The sequence below is a fragment of the Ahaetulla prasina genome, chromosome 5 (assembly GCF_028640845.1).
Source record: "Ahaetulla prasina isolate Xishuangbanna chromosome 5, ASM2864084v1, whole genome shotgun sequence".
In the NCBI taxonomy this organism is placed as follows: domain Eukaryota; kingdom Metazoa; phylum Chordata; class Lepidosauria; order Squamata; family Colubridae; genus Ahaetulla; species Ahaetulla prasina.
In genome coordinates, this window is record NC_080543.1 from 88,624,730 (window position 1) to 88,643,064 (window position 18,335).

Here is an 18,335-nt window from a genome sequence, read left to right on the forward strand (position 1 = left end):
TATTATTGTTGTTAACCTTTTGAAAAAAGCAACAATGTAGTTCTCATTTTCTAATCAGTGGGACATCTAAAAAGAAGAAAAATAGCCCGCAACATCGGAAAATCTGCACAGCAAGGATTTTAGAATACTTTCAACCTTGAATATTCCCAAGTACAGTTAAATTTTCATTGGAGAAAAAGGTTATGATTGACTTTTGGGGCCTGCAAATATCCTATTCTGAATGCCTTTATTCTTAATTTTAATTAAGAATTTTTATTCTACTTCTCAAGTTTTCTTATTATATCAAAGCCTCATATAGGAAAAGTTGCCTTCCCTTGTATGAATGAGAATATTGTATGGAAGCTGCTGGGTTATGAATTACGTTTAAGTACTGGCCCTGCTGATCCTTTTGTTTTTCTGTCTCTGAGATCCATCAGATTAGTGGACCAAGACAATAAGCGGTGGCAGCATATTTGGAGAACTCTTTGTCACTGAGATGTGACAGGCTGGTCATACCATCCATTCGAAAAAGCCCTAGAGATGCATTTATTCTCATTATCTTTCTTTTAAGGTTCTTTCTACTCTGATGAAAATTGTTTTTGTGCAATTGGGTTTCTTGTATTATGCAATGTATACATTATCCTCCCACTCAAAGTGACTAGTCAAGATTGATAAGTCTATAAGTCTGTTGTTTGATAACTGGTATTAAATCAATTGTTTCTGATCAATTATAATTTAAAGCTTTAAATTTAGTGAATCTGTTCATCTAGGGATTCACTGAAATATACAATTTGTTTGAGAGAGGGGTTAGCTTTTTCATGCAACTGCAATTGAAATGAAATCATCATTATCTGTGAGGAAAAAAATGTGATTTTACCTAAACACACATTTCTTTTTTTCCCTCTTCCACATAGAAAAGAGCAAAACATTCAAAAGAGGTGTTCTGTAAAGAGCATTAGTGCAAATAAGGCACCCCTCTCTAAATTGTTTGTAAGGAAAGAGAAAAAGAGGATGACTAACAGCAAGGTGGATGAACTCAGTGAAAATGACAACCAGTGCACTGTTGGAAAAACTGAAACAACAGATTAGGAATAGATAATATTGGAGAAAAATCTCTCTATGTGTTAGGAATAAAAAATAACTTGATGGCACATAATCAATCAATCAATCCCTGATGCAATAATGTAGGTTTTCTCTTTGTAAGTTTGCAGGCCTATAAACTATTTCATGGTAAGATAGAAAAATATGGGATAGACTGCATCACTACCAGATAGATTCGTAAGTGGCTGACAAACTGCACTCAACATTTAGTCCTCAATAGAACTACATAGAATTTACATAGAGAAAAATATGAAACAGGGTATCCAAGATTCTGCCTTAGGCCCAGTACTCTTCAACATCTTCATCAATGATTTAGATGAGAGGATAAAAGGGAACCCATCAAATTTGCAGACAATACCAAGCTGGCAGGAATAGCCAACAGCCCAGAAGAGAGGCTTAAGATCCAGGCAGATCTTGACAGACTTGTACATGGTGCCCTATCTAATAAAATTAAATTCAATGATGATATAAGTAAGGTTTTGTACTTAGGCAAGAAAAACCAAATGCACAGATATGGAATAGGTGGTACTTGGCTCAATAGCACTAACTGCAGGGATCTAGGAATCTTAGTGCACAACTACTTAAATATGGGCCAGCAGTGTGTTGCAGCCACCAAAAGAGCCCACATAGTCCTAGGCTGCATTTACAGAGGAATAAAATCAAGTTCACATGATGTGTTAGTCCTGCTTTATAATGCCTTGTTAAGACCACACTTGGAATATTGTATCCAGTTTTGGTTGCCATGATATAAAAAGATGCTGAGAATCTAGAATATGTGCACATAAAATGATTGGGGGACTAGAGTTTAAAACATATGAAGAACAATTGCAGGAATTGGATATTTTAGTCTAATGAAAAAAAGGGCTAGGTGTGACATGATAGCAAAGAAAAAGGCAGAATAAGAAGCAATGGATGAAAACTAATAAAGGAGATAACCAATCTAGAAACAAGAAGAAATTTTCTGTCAGTTAGAATAATTAATTGGCTTGGGGGGGGTGCTCCATCACTGGAGATTTTTATGAAAAAAATGAACAGCCATTTTTCTGAAATGGTATAAGGTCTCCTGCTTGAACAGAGGGTTGAACTAGAGAACCTCCAAGGTCCCTTCCAATTCTGTTATTCTGTTGCCCAGCTTTTTCTGAATGAAGTGTTACAAAAGTGTTGTATTTTCTAGTGGAAGTGGTGCATGTACTATACATGTATATTCCAACAAAGAGAAATATTCAGTATTGTAATATCAACACATTAAAGGAAGTGTCTGGTTCACACTCCTTCGGTTCCAAAACTTTCAGATGCAGAATAAAGCACCTGTTTTATGTAATAATTACTGGAGTCAGCAATCTCACTAAATACTGTAAGTGATAAATACAATGTATTTTCTCTGAAGAGTCCACACTCACACAGTAATTGTAAATTAAAACAATACAATCTTTTTCATATTTAAAAATAAACATATAAACAATTTAGTTACCTGATCTGATAGGATATCGGCCTGTCAAGAAAGCTGCCCTACTTGGTGTACATAATGGGGAAGCTGCTACATGATGAGTTAGTTTTATGCCTCCTTTAGCTAAATTGTCAATATTGGGAGTTCTGGAAGAAAAACATGTGCATTGACAGTACATAAAGTTTGAATTCAGGCTACTTAAAAACATTCTTCTATCTCTGCTACTAACCTATCAAATACAAACTGAAGAGAAAAAAAATATTCAGAGAGCTTAATAGAGTATTTTCTCTTACTTTATTTATGTCAATAACATTAAACATCAAAGCACTTTATTTGAAAATGGTCAAGCACATTGATAAATGGATAGTTTTTTCAGCCTTATTTATGAAACATTTTCTTTTAATAAGTAAGCAAAATAAAGCATGTATGAAACAGCATGAAAATGCAACAACAACCTGTATCAGATGAATAAAATAGTTTTTTTAAAAGAAAATACTAGTCTCGTTATTGCAACTTATATGCCGCTGCGTGGATTTTTAAAAACTAGGTCCTTTCTGGAGCAGAATCATGTGATCTTATATTTTCTGATCTTACATTCTTTAAAAATTTTAGTTTCTTTCTATGTAAAACTTTATGCAACAAGAAAAAAAATACTCAACTGAACTAAATGCTAAATAAATATTGCAAATCAAAATGTGACAATATAATATCTGTTAGGAATAAATCAGTTCAAACTGATCATAGTCAAAGTAACTATATTATATTACAGCATTATTTTTAAAATAAATTAATGTTTAAACAAATTATTCAATATCAATCATATGTAGACTGAATAGGCTGCATTAGAATTAAGTATGACCTGGTTGCATAGCCTAAGCCCAGGCTAACAAAGGTTGCCTATGAGTCTTTTAAACTTTGCCTAATATGGAAACCTTAGATACTGTTTATTTTAATTAGCAAATTAAAACCCTGTGGATTTATATTAAAGCTCATTTGGTTAATATAGGTGCTTGTAGATGTGTGTCTGCATTAGAAGCAGAAACTACTGAAGTAATAAATATTTTTAAACATATGTTGGTCATATGCTCATATAGCAAATTTCCCAGCACTATTTTAATCTGTGATTAAATTCTGGAGAGTTGGGAAGTTATATTATATATAACCTGTTTTCTCGAAAATAAGACCTATTCTGAAAATAAGCCCTAGCCTGATTTTTAGCATGCTTCTAATATAAGCCCTACTCCAAAAATAAGCCTTAGTTAAGGTCATCATCGGTGATGGGGCATGGTCAGCACTGGAGGCAGTGAGAGCAAGGGGGCCAATGGTGTCTGGCAGCAGCTGTAGCCTGCGAGCACAGGTGAGTTTATTACCTGTCCAAGCAGCAGGTGGAGGAAGAGGTGGGGGGAGGCACGTGATCCGGATGCATCATGCAGGATGCAGGAAAGCTGAGAGTCAGTGGGCCAGAGTGGGCAGGCAACTGAGGGAGGCTCGCCTTTGTGTGGCAGTCTTGATAGCAGATGGAGGCAAAGGCACAGGGAAAATGCAGGTGATCCCAATGCACTGCACAGCCTATTGGGAAACTGAGAAACATGAAGACAAGCCTCCTGCAGCCACCTGCCCACTCAATCCCACTGTCTCTGGGCTTGCCTGCTCCATTGTAGCCACAAACAAGCTGAAGAAGTTGGCTGGTGGCCATGTGGAGTCTTGCTGGATGGGGATGCTAGAGCCACTGTCACAAGCTGAGGCAGGTGTCAGTGCATGGATGGCCTGGCTGCGGGACAGCTCCATCCTCCCTTGCCTCTCAGTGGAGCTGCCATGAGCATACAGAAGAAGTGGGCCTCCAGTAAATGAGGAAAAAAATAAGACTCCCCCCCAAATAAGCCCTTATTTTGAAGCCCCCCAAAATATAAGACTACGTATTATTTTGGGGAAAAAATGGGTAATACATAAACAAAGGAATATGGTATGTACACAATTATAATTAGTGCCAGAAAGAGAATCATACAATATACAAGTGGGATGGATGGATGGATATATAATTCTAGGTTAGATTATATGGAGCTGCCTTTAAAAACTGTCCTTCTAAATAGTTAGCCAGATTCACCATAATATTATTTAACAGTTTCTTTCAAGCAATTTTGAGGTTACAGCCATATCTATTTTTCAACTGTAGTGTATACTATGTTTTTGCTTTTATTTTTAAATTTATTTTAGCTATATGTAGCTCATTTATGAGAAGATGATTTCTGAGATTTATTATAAATATAATCCTAATGCTTGAAAATGTCACCATAAATCACACTAAAAAGATCCTTCCTTCCTTCCTTCCTTCCTTCCTTCCTTCCTTCCTTCCTTCCTTCCTTCCTTCCTTCCTTCCTTCCTTCCTTCCTCTCTCTGTCTCTGTCTCTGTCTCTCTTTCTCTTTCCATCTGTATGTCTCTTAAAAACTCTGTTTATATATAACACTACAGAACAAAGTGTACAGTCAGTTTGTTACCTGGACATGCATTGGAATATATTATCGGCAAGTTTATAGATGAATATAAGCATAAAACAGAAAACATTAATAGCGATGGTGCTTCTGTCACAGAGTCTGCTTTAAAGATGAAAAATAGAAATAAAAACAGTTCCATGAAGCAAGAAACATGTGAATACTTTGTGTGCAAGAAAAGCAGATCATTTAAAAGCAGATTGCAGAATCTGGAAAGCTACAATGCATCAACTACAAAAGGCCAAAAATGTGAAGGAAGAAACTGATTTTGTTTCAGATAATAGATCATTTTTTTAATCTAAAAATTGCACCTCAGTTTTGCAAGCATGGTGTGTTAATTCAGGAGCTATGAGTCACATGACAAATGACAGAACTTTCTTTATTCACCTTGACCAGAATAAAACAAAAATATCACCACAACTATTGGGTAAATAATAGAATCAGAAGAAATAGGAGATGGTTTTCTTTACTGTCCTATTTCTCACAGTGTCATAGAAAGACTCTTGTGAAAAATGTCATGTATGTCCATGCTCTTTAAACTAATCTTTTGTCAGTGAAGAAGCTCACAAAACAAGGCAATATAGTGACCTTCAAAGGGGACAGTTGTTTTATCACAAAAGTGGATATCTTACTTGCAAAGGCTAAAATTACAGATGAACTGTATCAGCTGAACTGCAATCAGGTGGTTAATACAGCCAAGGAGAAAAAACATTCCAACTGCATTCACACATGGCACAGACGACTTGGGCATAGAAGTCCTAACATAATAATTTTAAAAAAACCTGAGAATGATTATGCAAGTAGAATAAAAATCAATGAAATGAACTAGCTGTATAAAACGAAAAATGACAAGAAAAGCCTTTCCAAAGCAGACTAAAAGCAAAGCTAAAAAATCCCTCTGGACTTAATGCATCCAGATCTTTGAAGTCCAATGAAAATAGAAGAGGAATCTTCTCACTTTTATAGGTGATTATTCCTGGTATAATACACTATATCTGTGAAGTACCATAGATATAGTGAAATTCTATACTATATTCAGGGGTGAAATCTAAAAAGTTTCTCTACCGGTTCTGTGGGCATGGCTTAATTGGTGGGCGTGGCTTGGCTTGGTGGTCAGATGACTGGGTGGGCGTGGCCAATAACAATAAATAATAAAAATAATAAATAAGGTATACAAAACAAAAAGAGGTACCAAAAACCAACTTTCACACTTTACACACACACAATACAACACAACTGACTCACACACAATGTAAAAGCAGCTGCACTTCACCCAAAATGGCCCCTGCAACAAGCAGGAACCTCAAACTTTCACACTTTACACACACACAACACAACTGACACACACACACACAAAATGCCACATACAGCTTTGTGAGATTTTGTGTGTTTGCGTAGTTAGAGTGAAACACTACAGAAACACACCAAATCTCAGAAAGCTGCACAAATATTTTATTTTATTATTTTTATTTATTTTTTTAGATAAGGGGTCTCCAACTTTAGTAACTTAGATTGTGGACTTCAACTCCCAGGGTTCCTCATTCAGCAAAGCAGGAAGTCAAAGCAAGCTGTAATCAGTAGCTGAAGAAAAACGCATGCCGTGCCCGAAAGGAGCAGTAATTATAGGTAAGTGAGGAGGGGGAATTGGCTGGGCATGGGTGGGGGCTCTTGTAAGTAGGGGCTGTTAAAAAGTGAGTTTAAAAGCCTGTGAGGATCAGGAAACTCCTCTGGGATCGCCAAAGGAGGCTTTTAAAACCTCTTTCCCCCCCCTTTTTTTCCCCCTTTGGCTGAAGAGGTTTTTTTAAAAAAAACTTTTAAAGGGTTTGATGATCTCTGCTCAGCCCCGCGATCATCAGAGGTTTGGTTTTTTTTACTTTTCAAGGCATGTTTCGGCTGAAGAAAAACTGCTTTAAAAAGTAAAAAAAAAAACCTCTGCTGATGGTGTGGCTCAGCAGAGGCGGGGGGGCGGGGCCAGGGATTTTTGCTACCAGTCCTCCGAACCAGCAGCTGCCATCGCTACCGGATCGTGTGAGCCGGTCCGAACCGGGAGCATTTCACCCCAACTATATTGGTGAAGAAAAGTGAAGTACCAAAGAAACTTGAACAGTATTTAGCTTAAGTAAACATACTAAAAAACGAATTTGGCAAAATGCTGAGTCTGCACAGACAATTGAACTGAATATACAGATGAGAACACACAGATTCTCAGAAAGCATGGAATAATATTTCAAACTACTGTACTGTTCAATCCAGAACAACATGGAGTTGTAGAAAGAATGAATGTTCCCTTTGATTGTATCCAACTCATATGGTTATTTCATGCTTATACTTATATATACTGTTGTGTTTGACAAATAAATAAATAAATAAATAAATAGTACTGTATGTGAGAGTTGAAGAACCATGCTGTTTGAGGAAGATATGCCAACTACACACTGAGGGGATGCAACTATGACTGCATGCTATCTCCAAAATCAACTACCAGGAAAATCAACTGAGAAAACCCCATATGAACTGTGGAATGGAAACCCCCAAATTTAAGGCATATAATTTTTTTTGAAAGCAAAGTCTATGTGCACATTCAAAAAAAAAAAGCTTAGAAAATGGGATGCTTGCGCAAACGAAGGTGTACTTGTGGAATACAGTGAATCTCAAAAGGGATACAGAATTCTACATCAAGACACAAACAAGGTAACCATAAGTAGAAATGTAATTGTTGATGAAACTTCAGTGTGTTCAAAATTTCATGAAGTAACGCAAACACTGAAAACTGAGGGAAATTCTACATCAGTGTCACATGAAGGTAAGAAACAAAATGAAATGAAAATAGAAATCAATAGACTACCCAGATGCTGTAAAAGAAGAAATCAGGCCACAAGTGGTTTCAATCAGAATTTAATCAGAGCCACCAGACACAATAAAGTTACACCAGCCAAACATCTCTTCTATGTTGCTTGTGTACATTAAAACCTAGAGATGGGAAGGAGAAGCCAAAAGAGACTGCAGCTACCGCCCTGGTCTCCCAGCCCAGCCCCGCCCAGCTGGAGCCAGAGCCCCAGCAGCTCCAGTGCCAGTCCCTCAGAAAGTCAAGACTGAAGCCACAGCAACAGCAACAGCTCTGTGGATAGCTAGGACATCAAAAAGATGAAGAAGAAGGACAAGAAGTACAAGAAACATATTTATAGAACTAACATCCAAAATAGGACTAATATAAGGAGTCGTTGTTGTGAGTGGGGGTATAATTTGCAACTACAAAAGTATTCAGCCAGTAGATGGCAGTGTTTGCAAATTTGCTAGGTATAATCTATGTATATACTCTGTCTTTTTGTTCTGAGTTTCCTGTTAGAGTTAAACAGTTAAGCAGTAAAGGTCCATGGTGACTATTCACTTTGTTTGCTCTGTAGGATTTTATAAACAGCATTTCTAAATCTTTCTTTCTTTCTTTCTTTCTTTCTTTCTTTCTTTCTTTCTTTCTTCCTTCCTTCCTTCCTTCCTTCCTTCCTTCCTTCCTTTCTTTCTCTCTCTCTCTCTTTCTCTTTTTCTCTTTCCTCTGTCTCTTCTCAGAAATATTATAATGAATTGAATAGATTCCTTTTTTCCATTTTTACCACAATGAATCTATTTCTAATACATTTAACATGTATTTGTAACATATGTAATGTATTTCACAAACCACATTTTAATACATTGAGTTTGTAATAGATACATCTATTTTCTCTGAAATATTAAAATTAAAAAGAAAAAGCAACATCAATTACTCGTTGATTATGCTATTATGATGTTCACGTTGTATAGTTTTAAGCATAGCAATTCCACCATGCAGTAGGGATTTTTGTTGTGCATGCATCAAACAATATAACCAGAGTGTTGTAGATTATCTATTTAAAAAAATAACACAGATAAATCACTAAGAATGATATAAAACCTTAGAGTTGTATTTCCATAGCATCCCAAGTCTCCAATGCCAAGGTCATCAACCATGAACAAGATGATGTTGGGCTTTGAAAGTGTTTCATCTATAGCACTGTTGGTTGGCCACAGATAAAGCATCAACTGGAAAAGGATGATCATTCTTCTGTGTTATGGTGGAATTGCTTTTGTGGCACCTGTTTCATAAAGAATGTTACTTTGTTGATGAGTATAATCATTTGACTTAGCAAATACTGTGAGAACAAAGCCAAAACAAAATAATGTTCTTTGTGGATTTAGCATGTTATACATAGAGAGAAAACTAAATGTTACTAAAAAATAAAAACATACTTTCATATATATTTTTTAAAGATTTAGACATGGTGTATCACAATTTCATTATCAGATAAAGCATAGATACAATTAAAAAAGTGAATTGCAGTCTAAAAGAGATCTGTATTAAGATACATGCCATCTGGTGTGAATATTTCCATCTGGTAAAGGTATTGAGAGAGAAAGGTAGGAAAATTGATATTTATAAATAATTCATTGACTAGCTCTGTAGACTCTGAACAGATGAACCTGATTCCAGAATTTTCCATATGTAATATAAAGCACCATCGACTGGAAACATAAAGACTATATTTGATGATATTTCAGTAGTTTAAATTCTAATACAGAACAATCCTAGAGTTGTTTAAACTCTTAATAAATGCTCTGCCAAACATTATGAAGCCATTTCATTTTTTTCAATCCACTCTAAAGTTTTGGAAGAGAGACTTATTTCTCCCTGCTCTTTGTTCAAAGTGTGTTGAGTGCAGGCAGGCTATTCCATTCATTGTGGAATAACACTTTACTACTGTGATGATGTGATTGATGCAGCCATATCGTAACAAAAAGGCACCAGGAACATGGTACAAAATAGAAACACTCTTCAACAAGGCTAAGCCTCAAGAGGACGAGTTGACTTTAGAGACTCCATAAGAAACAAAGACAAAATTTAGAGACAATTTAGAGACAAAATGAAATTGCATTTTGAAAGGTGCTTTTATTGTCTGCAGGTATTTATAAATATGAATTTAGATTCTTCATAAATTCTCAATGGTTCCTGTACCCTCTTCAGAGAGATTTTCAGTATCAGCCATCAATAGACAAATGGAGATAAACCACATTTCCAGACCATTCAAAAAAGATATTTTTTTAAAAATTGTAAAGGACTGAGAAACATCCTCTCCATCTGTTTCGACCAGATAAGCAGGAATTAAACAAACAATCAAACAAAAACAAAAACCCTAATCAAGGAACTATCACGAAAAAAACCATACCCCCATCAACAGTGGCAGGGCAAACTGCTGCAGATAAAAAGGGAGCACATCCCACACTCACTAGCATTAATGATGTTACCTAGTTGGGCAATGAAAAGATTTGTTGATTGCCGATTAATAATTTTTACCATATTTATTTCCTTAAAAATGTTTTTAAATAGTTTTATTTTTCCATTCACCTCAGATATTTAAAAATACATTGACACTTCTTGAATCACACCTATTATTATTGTCTCACCTATTACTTTCCTGTCATCACTTGATCACTCAGAAGCATATAACAGAGGTAGCCCAGTTTGTTCTGTTTATTTTTATCCTCAACTGATTGTGATAGTTGTCACATTTTGTCAGTTTCATTCAACCAAGTAGACAAACATTCTAGAAATGCTCCCTGTGTAAATGGGGAGTATGCGCATTTTGATTAGTAACATAATTAACATATAATAAAAATTAAAAAGGAATTATCACTTATCAAAAACCAATATAAAATAACTACCCAGTCTAAATATTTCATTCATCTACATTTATCTACACTGTCCCTAAATCTCTAAGTAAATGCTTGTAAAGGATTTGCAGTTGTCTTTTAGAGGGATTTCCAGCAGTGCTATTTCTCCATTCAAAGAGGTTAAACAGTATACTTACTGTTATACTTTATACTTACTATAACAGTTCACTTTCACTACTTGCTTTCTTGCTGTTGTAACCGTAAATGATATTTTAGAAACAAAAAGAAAACTAAATACTTGCAGGTTTGTGGCCTATTTCATTTATATGAAATTATAATATGCTGTATAAAATAAATCAAGAAGGTACCTGTCTACTTCAGCAGATTATACAAATATGTAGGAAATATATAAATCTACAGTATGTGTGTGTACTCTATATTTGTGTACAGTATAGATCAATGATGGTGAACCTTTTCGGCACTGAGTGCCCAAACTGGAACCCACATGTATGTAAACATGTGCGCGCACTGGAGCAGCGGAAAATGAAAGACCAGCTGGCCAGCGCATGCATGCAGGTTTTTTGGCTGTTTTTTGGGGTGTTTTCAGGCTGTTTGTAGGGGCATTTTTGGCCTGAAAAATGGCCCAGAAACAGCTGAAAAATGGCCTGAAAAACAGCCCAAGAATGGCCTGAAAAACAGCCTGAAAAATAGCCTGAAAATGGCCTGAAAACAGCCCAAAAAACAGTCTGTTTTGGGGCCATGTTCAGGCCATTTTCAGGCCGTTTTCAGGTTGTTTTCCAGTGCTCCAGTGCCTGTGAAGATGAGATGGCCAGAAACCAGAAGAGCAGCTGGCGATGGTGCACATGCCCACAGAGAGGGGTCTGTGTGCCACCTCTGGCATGTGTGCCATAGGTTCACCATTACAGGTATACATGTATAACAGTATGTATACTATTTCAATTCTCAAAACGACACTATAGAACACTGCACACCAGAACAACGAGACACAAGAACAGTTTTTTCCTGAATGGCATCACTCTGCTAAACAAATAATTCCCCCAACATGGTTAAACTATTTCTAAATCTGCACTACTATTAATCCCATCACCCATCTCCTTCCACTTATGACTTAACTTTGTTGCTTATATTCTTATGCTTTATACTGTAATTGATTGTTTCCTGATTGCTTAATTGTAGCCTATGACTATCATTAAGTGTTGTATCATTAAGTGTTAAATTTGTACCCTATGACTATCATTAAGTGTTGTAAGTGTTGTACCTTAATGAAAGTATCTTTTCTTTTATGTACACTGAGAGCATATGCACCAAGACAAATTCCTTGTGTGTTCAATAAAACTTGGCCAATAAAAAATTCTATTCTACTCTACTCTACTCTACTCTACTCTACTCTATTCTATTCTATTCTATTCTATTCTATTCTATTCTATTCTATTCTATATGAATATGCATCAATATACATGTATAAAAGATATATAAAATGAGTTAGCTATTTAGATTGATTTAAAATACTGTAGATTAATTCAGAGCAAGCAATACCATTAAGAATGTTGTGACATTCTTCATCAGACATTTAAAACAATCAGACATCTTTATCATGACAAAATAGGTTGATTAATTAATTCAGTTTATTACAGTCAGAGACCAGAAACCAGAACAAATAAAAACACTCAGTGAATATCCAATTAAAAATTCTAGAATAAAATAATAAATAACAGATAAAATCTATGATAAAATCCAGTCTATCAATTACACATGGTCTAAGTATACTAAAATAATCCATATACTATAAGACCCGTAGTTAGTTTAATACTAAACTGCAAAGGAATAAGCAGTGCAAAGGGTGTTGCACATTTGTTGTAAAAAATAGCTATGCTGGATTTGAGATAGTTTCCAATGAATTCCCCATTGCTGCTGTGCAGAATCTAGCCACCTGTGCTGTACTTATGGACTGTTCATCCTTAAGCAGCCACTGGAGATAAGCAATGTTGGAAAGGCCAGGATACCTAGAATTAATGGAAGAATATGTTTTTTTTCGAATATCTCTGTAAAAGGAATATTGAAGGAGTATATGATCAATGGTCTCCACCTCTCCTTACCCACAGGAACAGAGTCTTTCACTCAGTGGTATCTTTTTATACTTGCCGTACAGGACGGCAGAAACTGGGTTGTATCCTTAGCTCCTGTAGACTATCCTTTTCTCACTACTAAGTCCTTTTTATACTTGCCATACAGGATGGCCAATGGAAGCGCATAGCACTGTGTGAGTGAAAATGTTTTCAGATGGTTTGCTGAATCTAACTGTGTAAGATAGCTGGCAGAAGTAACAATATCTAATGGCGTCTGGAGTCAGAAACAACAGAGTTTTATCTACGTACATTTGCTTTTTGATGTCCTCTACTCTTTGTCGCAAGGTTTGTTTTACTTGGTCATAGTCCAACTTGAGTATTGAGACTGGAGAGAAGCCTAGTTTGGCAAAGTTGGACTCAACAATCTTGATACATAATGAGGAGAATTTGTTTTAATGGAGCAAGGCCTTGTAGAAAGAAGTTAAGCTTTAGCCAGAGATTTGAAGACGCTATACAGATTCTTGCTTTGACTTTTGTCAATCCTATCTCCAGGTGCAGAAGTACATTTGAGACACAATGCGGCATTGGAGAATTGATTTAATAAATTTGGATTAAACTCTTTCCAATGGTGTGAAAAATAAAGCTGAGGGACCAAGCAAGGTCCCATAAAGAAGTTGTGTTAGTGACTTGGCAGAAAACATGGCAGTAACATAGTATCGTCCCTTTGTGCAGAAATAATTAAGAATGGCACTTGCTGATCTTTGGTCCAAGGTAGGGGTGAAATCTAAAAATTTTCCCTACCGGTTCTGTGGGCGTGGCTTAATTGGTGGGCATGGCCTGATGGTCAGGTGGCTGGGTGGGCATGGCCAATAACAATAAATAATAAAAATAATAAACAAAGTATAAAAAACAATAAGAGGTACTAAAAACCAACTTTCACACTTTACACACACACAACACAACTGACTCACACACAATGTAAAAGCAGCTGCCCTTCACACTTCACACATCCACAAAAAGCTCAAAAACCAACTTTCACACTTTACACACACACGACACAACTGACACACATACACACACATATACACACACAAAATGCCACATACAGCTTTGTGATGTTTTGTGTGTTTGTGTAGTTAGAGTGAAACACTACAGAAATACACTAAATCTCAGAAAGCTGCACAAATATTTTATTTTATTATTTTATTTTATTTATATTTTTAAATCAGGGGTCTCCAACCTTAGTAACTAAGGTTTGTGGACTTCAATTCCCAGAGTTCCTCAGCCAGCAAAGCCAGCCAGCATTAGTTGCTCACTGAGGAAATAGATTAGCTAAGCAATTGATTCTGTCTGGCTGAAAGTGAAACTGGGGCTTTCGGGCTGGGAAAAAAGCCATGCGTTTGATCAGTAATCAGGTAAGTGCCTTAGAATCTCTTAAAAGGAGGTTTTCTACATGTTTTCTACAGAAAACATGTTTTTTTAAGGTTCTGCTGATAAGGAACTCAGGTGAGATCCCCAGAGTAGCCTTTAAATTTTTTTTAAAAAAAAGTTTAAAGGCTCTGCTGATCTCAGCTGAGGGGCGGAATCCTCAAAGACTTTTTTTTACTTTTAAAGGCATGTTTCGGCTGAAGCAAAACCTTCTTTTAAAAGTAAAAAAAAACCCTCTGCTGATGGTGCAGCTCAGCAGAGGCAGGGGGGCGGGGCCAGGGATTTTTGCTACCGGTCCTCTGAACCAGCAGCCACCATCGCTACCGGATTGCGCGAGCCGGTCCGAACTGGGAGCATTTCACCCCTGGCCCAAGGCAGCTGCATATTCACCACGTGCTTTTCTTCAGCCAGTCTCCTGGATGACCACCCCCAGGTATTTGAAGATGGTTATCTGCTCTCTATTATGACTATTTAGAAACCACGAATAGAATTTTGACCTTTTTGCAAAGGCCATAATCTTTGTTTTCTCATAATTTATGTACAGTTTATTGTAATTACAATACTGGATGAGGGCTCGCAAGGCTCTTTTAAGGCCTACTGGTGTCCTGGAGAGGATCACAACTCCATCTGCATAAAGGAGCAGGACAATGCTTCGAAAATCTAATATTTGGGGGTGGTAATTTGGTTTATTTAACCATTATACTATGTTGTTTATATAGAAATTTGAAAAGCAAGGAGGCCAAAATCCAGCCCTTTAAAATCCCCTTTTGAGTTTTAACTGAGCTCGAGAGGGACCCTTGAATATTACATCTCACCTTGAGGGGTTTTTTTTAGTAGGTAAGGCACATGACAGATGAAGAAGCCTGTGGTCAGTTGAAGCAGCTTCCAGCTTCTCCCATAGCTTAGTCCTGGTAACCGTATCAAAGGCTGCCTTGAGAACTATAAAACCGGTGTATAATGATACAGATCTATTTGATATGCATTTTTCAATCAAATGATGGAGAACTAAGCACTGATCTATGGTGCCTCTGCCCTCTCTAAACCCAATTTGCTCTTCAGTGACCAAGTTCTCAGGATCCAGCCACTCCTTTAATTTATCTTGGAAGTGTTTGGCATAGAGTTTGCTGATTATATTTAGCAGACTTATTTTGTCTGTAATTGATAGGGTCATCTCTCTTTCCCTTTTTAAAAATTGAGACAATTGCTAACCCTCAATCTTCTGGGACATGGCCAGTGGAGTCGATATATTTATTTATTTTATTTATTTATTTGTCAAACACAGAGGGCCGTGGTTAGCTCAGGCTGGTAAGAAGCCTGTTGTCGTGTCCCACTCCTCCGCTGACGGCCGGGTCAGGGAAATCCGAATCAGGCTTGCCTCTGCAGCTCTGCCCAAAGTCCTAGCAAAGTCCTCAGAGCAGGCAGGAGACCAGTAAGTGACTTCAGCAAGATAAGTTCGACTTTGCCTGACTCAGAGACTGCCAGAAAGCAGATCCTTTATATAGGCCATGGGGTGTGGCTCCATGACTCAGCACTCATTAAGGCCTGCCCCTCCCTTCCTTCTGTTGCCTCCGCCTATCCAATCTTCTGATGCGAGGGTCACTCCAATCAGCTGTTGTTGGAAGTAAACTTTCCTCAGGCTCACATGCTGTGGAGGAGGGGGAGGGGTCTAGCTGCTCCGTTTGCCTGGGCATGGAGCCAGGGCTGGGGCCGGGGGATGCCCCCTCCTCTGCAGCTTGTCTGGGCATGGAGCCAGGACTGGGGCCGGGAGGCATACATTCCTCCATGTTCGGGAGCAGATAAGCAGACCCCGGCTGCGGTGAGAGCGGACAAGACACAACACCTGTTATTAGAACACAGCAGCCTGCAATTACTGCAGGTTCAAGCCCGGCCCAAGGTTGACTCAGCCTTCCATCCTTTATGGGATGGTAAAATGAGGACCCAGATTGTTGGGGGGGGGCAATAAGTTGACTTTGTAAATATATACAAATAGAATGAGACTATTGCCTTATACACTGTAAGCCGCCCTGAGTCTTCGGAGAAAGGCGGGATATAAATGTAAATAAATAAATAAAAAACAATATATATAAGTATAAGCATGAAATAACCATATGAATTGGATACAACCAAAGGGAACATTAGGACAGGAACCGTAGGCACACTGGTGCTCTACACCAGTGTGTAGAGGTCTCCCCTTACAGACCTCTTAGGAATGGGTGAGGGTGAGGTCAACAGTAGATAGTCTTTGGTTAAAGATTTGGGGATTTTGGGAAGAGACCACAGAGTCAGATAGTGCATTCCAGGCATTAACAACTCTTACTGAAGTCATATTTTCTACAATCAAGATTGGAGCGGTTCACTTTAAGTTTAAACCTATTGTGTGCTCGTGTATTGTTGTGATTGAAGCTGAAGTAGTCTTCGACAGGAAGGACATTGTAGCAGATGATGTTATGAGTTATACTCAGGTCATGCTGAAGGCGGTGGAATTCTAAATTTTCTAAACCCAGGATTTCAAGTCTGGTGGCATAAGGTATTTTGTTTTGATCAGAGGAGTGGAGAACTCTTCTTGTAAAATATTTCTGGACACGCTCAATTGTATTAATGTCTGAAATGAGGTGTGGGTTCCAGACAGGCGAGCTGTAATCGAGAATTGGTCTAGCAAATGTTTTGTATGTCTGGTTAGTAGTTTAATCTTTCTGCAGAAGAAACTATGCAAGATTAGGTTTACAACTCTTAAAGCCTTTTTGGCGATGTAGTTGCAGTGGGCTTTGGCACTTAGATCGTTTGATATGAAAACTCCAAGGTCTTTGATGGACTGAGGGTCATCTACAAGGTAATGTCCATCAAGCTTGTATTAAGTGTTCTGATTCTTTTTTCCAATGTGTAAGACAGAGCATTTGTTGGTTGAGATTTGGAGTTGCCAAGTTTTTGACCATTCCAACACAAAGTCAAGGTCTTTTTGAAGGGTAGCCACATTGTTGGTAGTGTTAAATAGTTTAACATCATCAGCGAAGAGAACACAATTACTTATAATATGGTCACAGACATCATTAATGTATAATATGAAGAGTGTTGGTCCTAGAATGCTGCCTTGGGGGACACCGCTATTGACAGGAGCAGGATTTGATAGGCCACTGCCTATTTTGACCACTTGTTGCCTGTTTGACAGGAACACAGTTATCCAATTATGGAGGGGTCCGGAGATGCCGTAGGATTTTAGTTTTAGGAGAATTTGTCATGTACCACTGAGTCAAAAGCTTTACAGAAGTCGATGTAAATTGCATCTATTGCTTTGCCTTGATCAAGATTTGTAGTCCATATGTTTTTGCAGTGAAGAAGTTGTAAATTACAGGATAATTTTTTTCTGAAATCAAATTGTTTATTAGAGAGTAGGTTGTTTGTTTCTAGGTGGAGGGTGATGGATTGGTTGATGATTGATTCCATTACTTTGCAGGTGACGCAGCATAAAGAAATTGGTCTGTAATTTTCAACTAGGCTGTGGTCTCCTTTTCTGAACACAGGGATGACCATGGCTTGTGACCATAGTTTGGAAAGGGAGCTGGTCCTGAAAGCTTTTTCAAAGATTATGCTTAGGGGTTCTGCTATAAAGCATTTTTAAGAAGTATGCACATAGACCATCAGGTCCAATAGATAGAGATGGTTTCAGTCTGCGAAGTGCCTTTTCAACATTATCTTCTGTGAAATCTATTTGCGTTAGATTGTTGTAATCATTATTGGTACGACTGGAGAATGTTGAGTATGAGCCATTACTGTTAACAAAGACAGAGCCGAAGAATGTGTTAAAGAGATTTGCTTTAACTGTTTCATCATTACATTCTTTACCATTAGATCGTTTTAGGGGTGGGATGGATCTCGAGTCTTTAAGTTTGTTGTTTACAAAATTATAGAAAGCGCGATTGGATTTTGTGCGCAGAAGATCGTCTTCTTGTTTGATGTGGTAATTGGTGCATTCAATCTTTATTTGGTGGCATATATTTTTGTAGCAGTTTTTAAAGTTGGCTACATAGCCAGTTTTGTTTTTTCGCCACAGAGATTTTTTTTTTTTGGATTGGAGCTTTTTTATTGATACGGGTAATTTCTTTTTCCTGATTTTGGTGGTGGTTTGT

General features: G+C 37.4%; 1 protein-coding gene across 13 annotated transcripts in view; it reads right to left on the reverse strand.

Moving 5' to 3' along the window:
- Positions 1–18,335, reverse strand: part of STS (steroid sulfatase) — a 151,861-nt gene that overhangs the window by 103,613 nt on the left and 29,913 nt on the right. For 6 of the 13 annotated variants that reach the window (XM_058184653.1, XM_058184652.1, XM_058184651.1 and 3 more), the window contains 3 exons: positions 10,490–10,642; positions 8,943–9,123; positions 2,552–2,673 (listed from right to left, as the gene is read on the reverse strand). In XM_058184653.1, the coding sequence (XP_058040636.1) occupies positions 2,552–2,673; positions 8,943–9,088 (268 nt within the window). In that variant the 5' untranslated portion in view covers positions 9,089–9,123; positions 10,490–10,642. The remainder of the gene's footprint in view (positions 1–2,551; positions 2,674–8,942; positions 9,124–10,489; positions 10,643–18,335) is intronic. The other 7 variants (XM_058184650.1, XM_058184654.1, XM_058184649.1 and 4 more) reach the window with 2 other exon arrangements.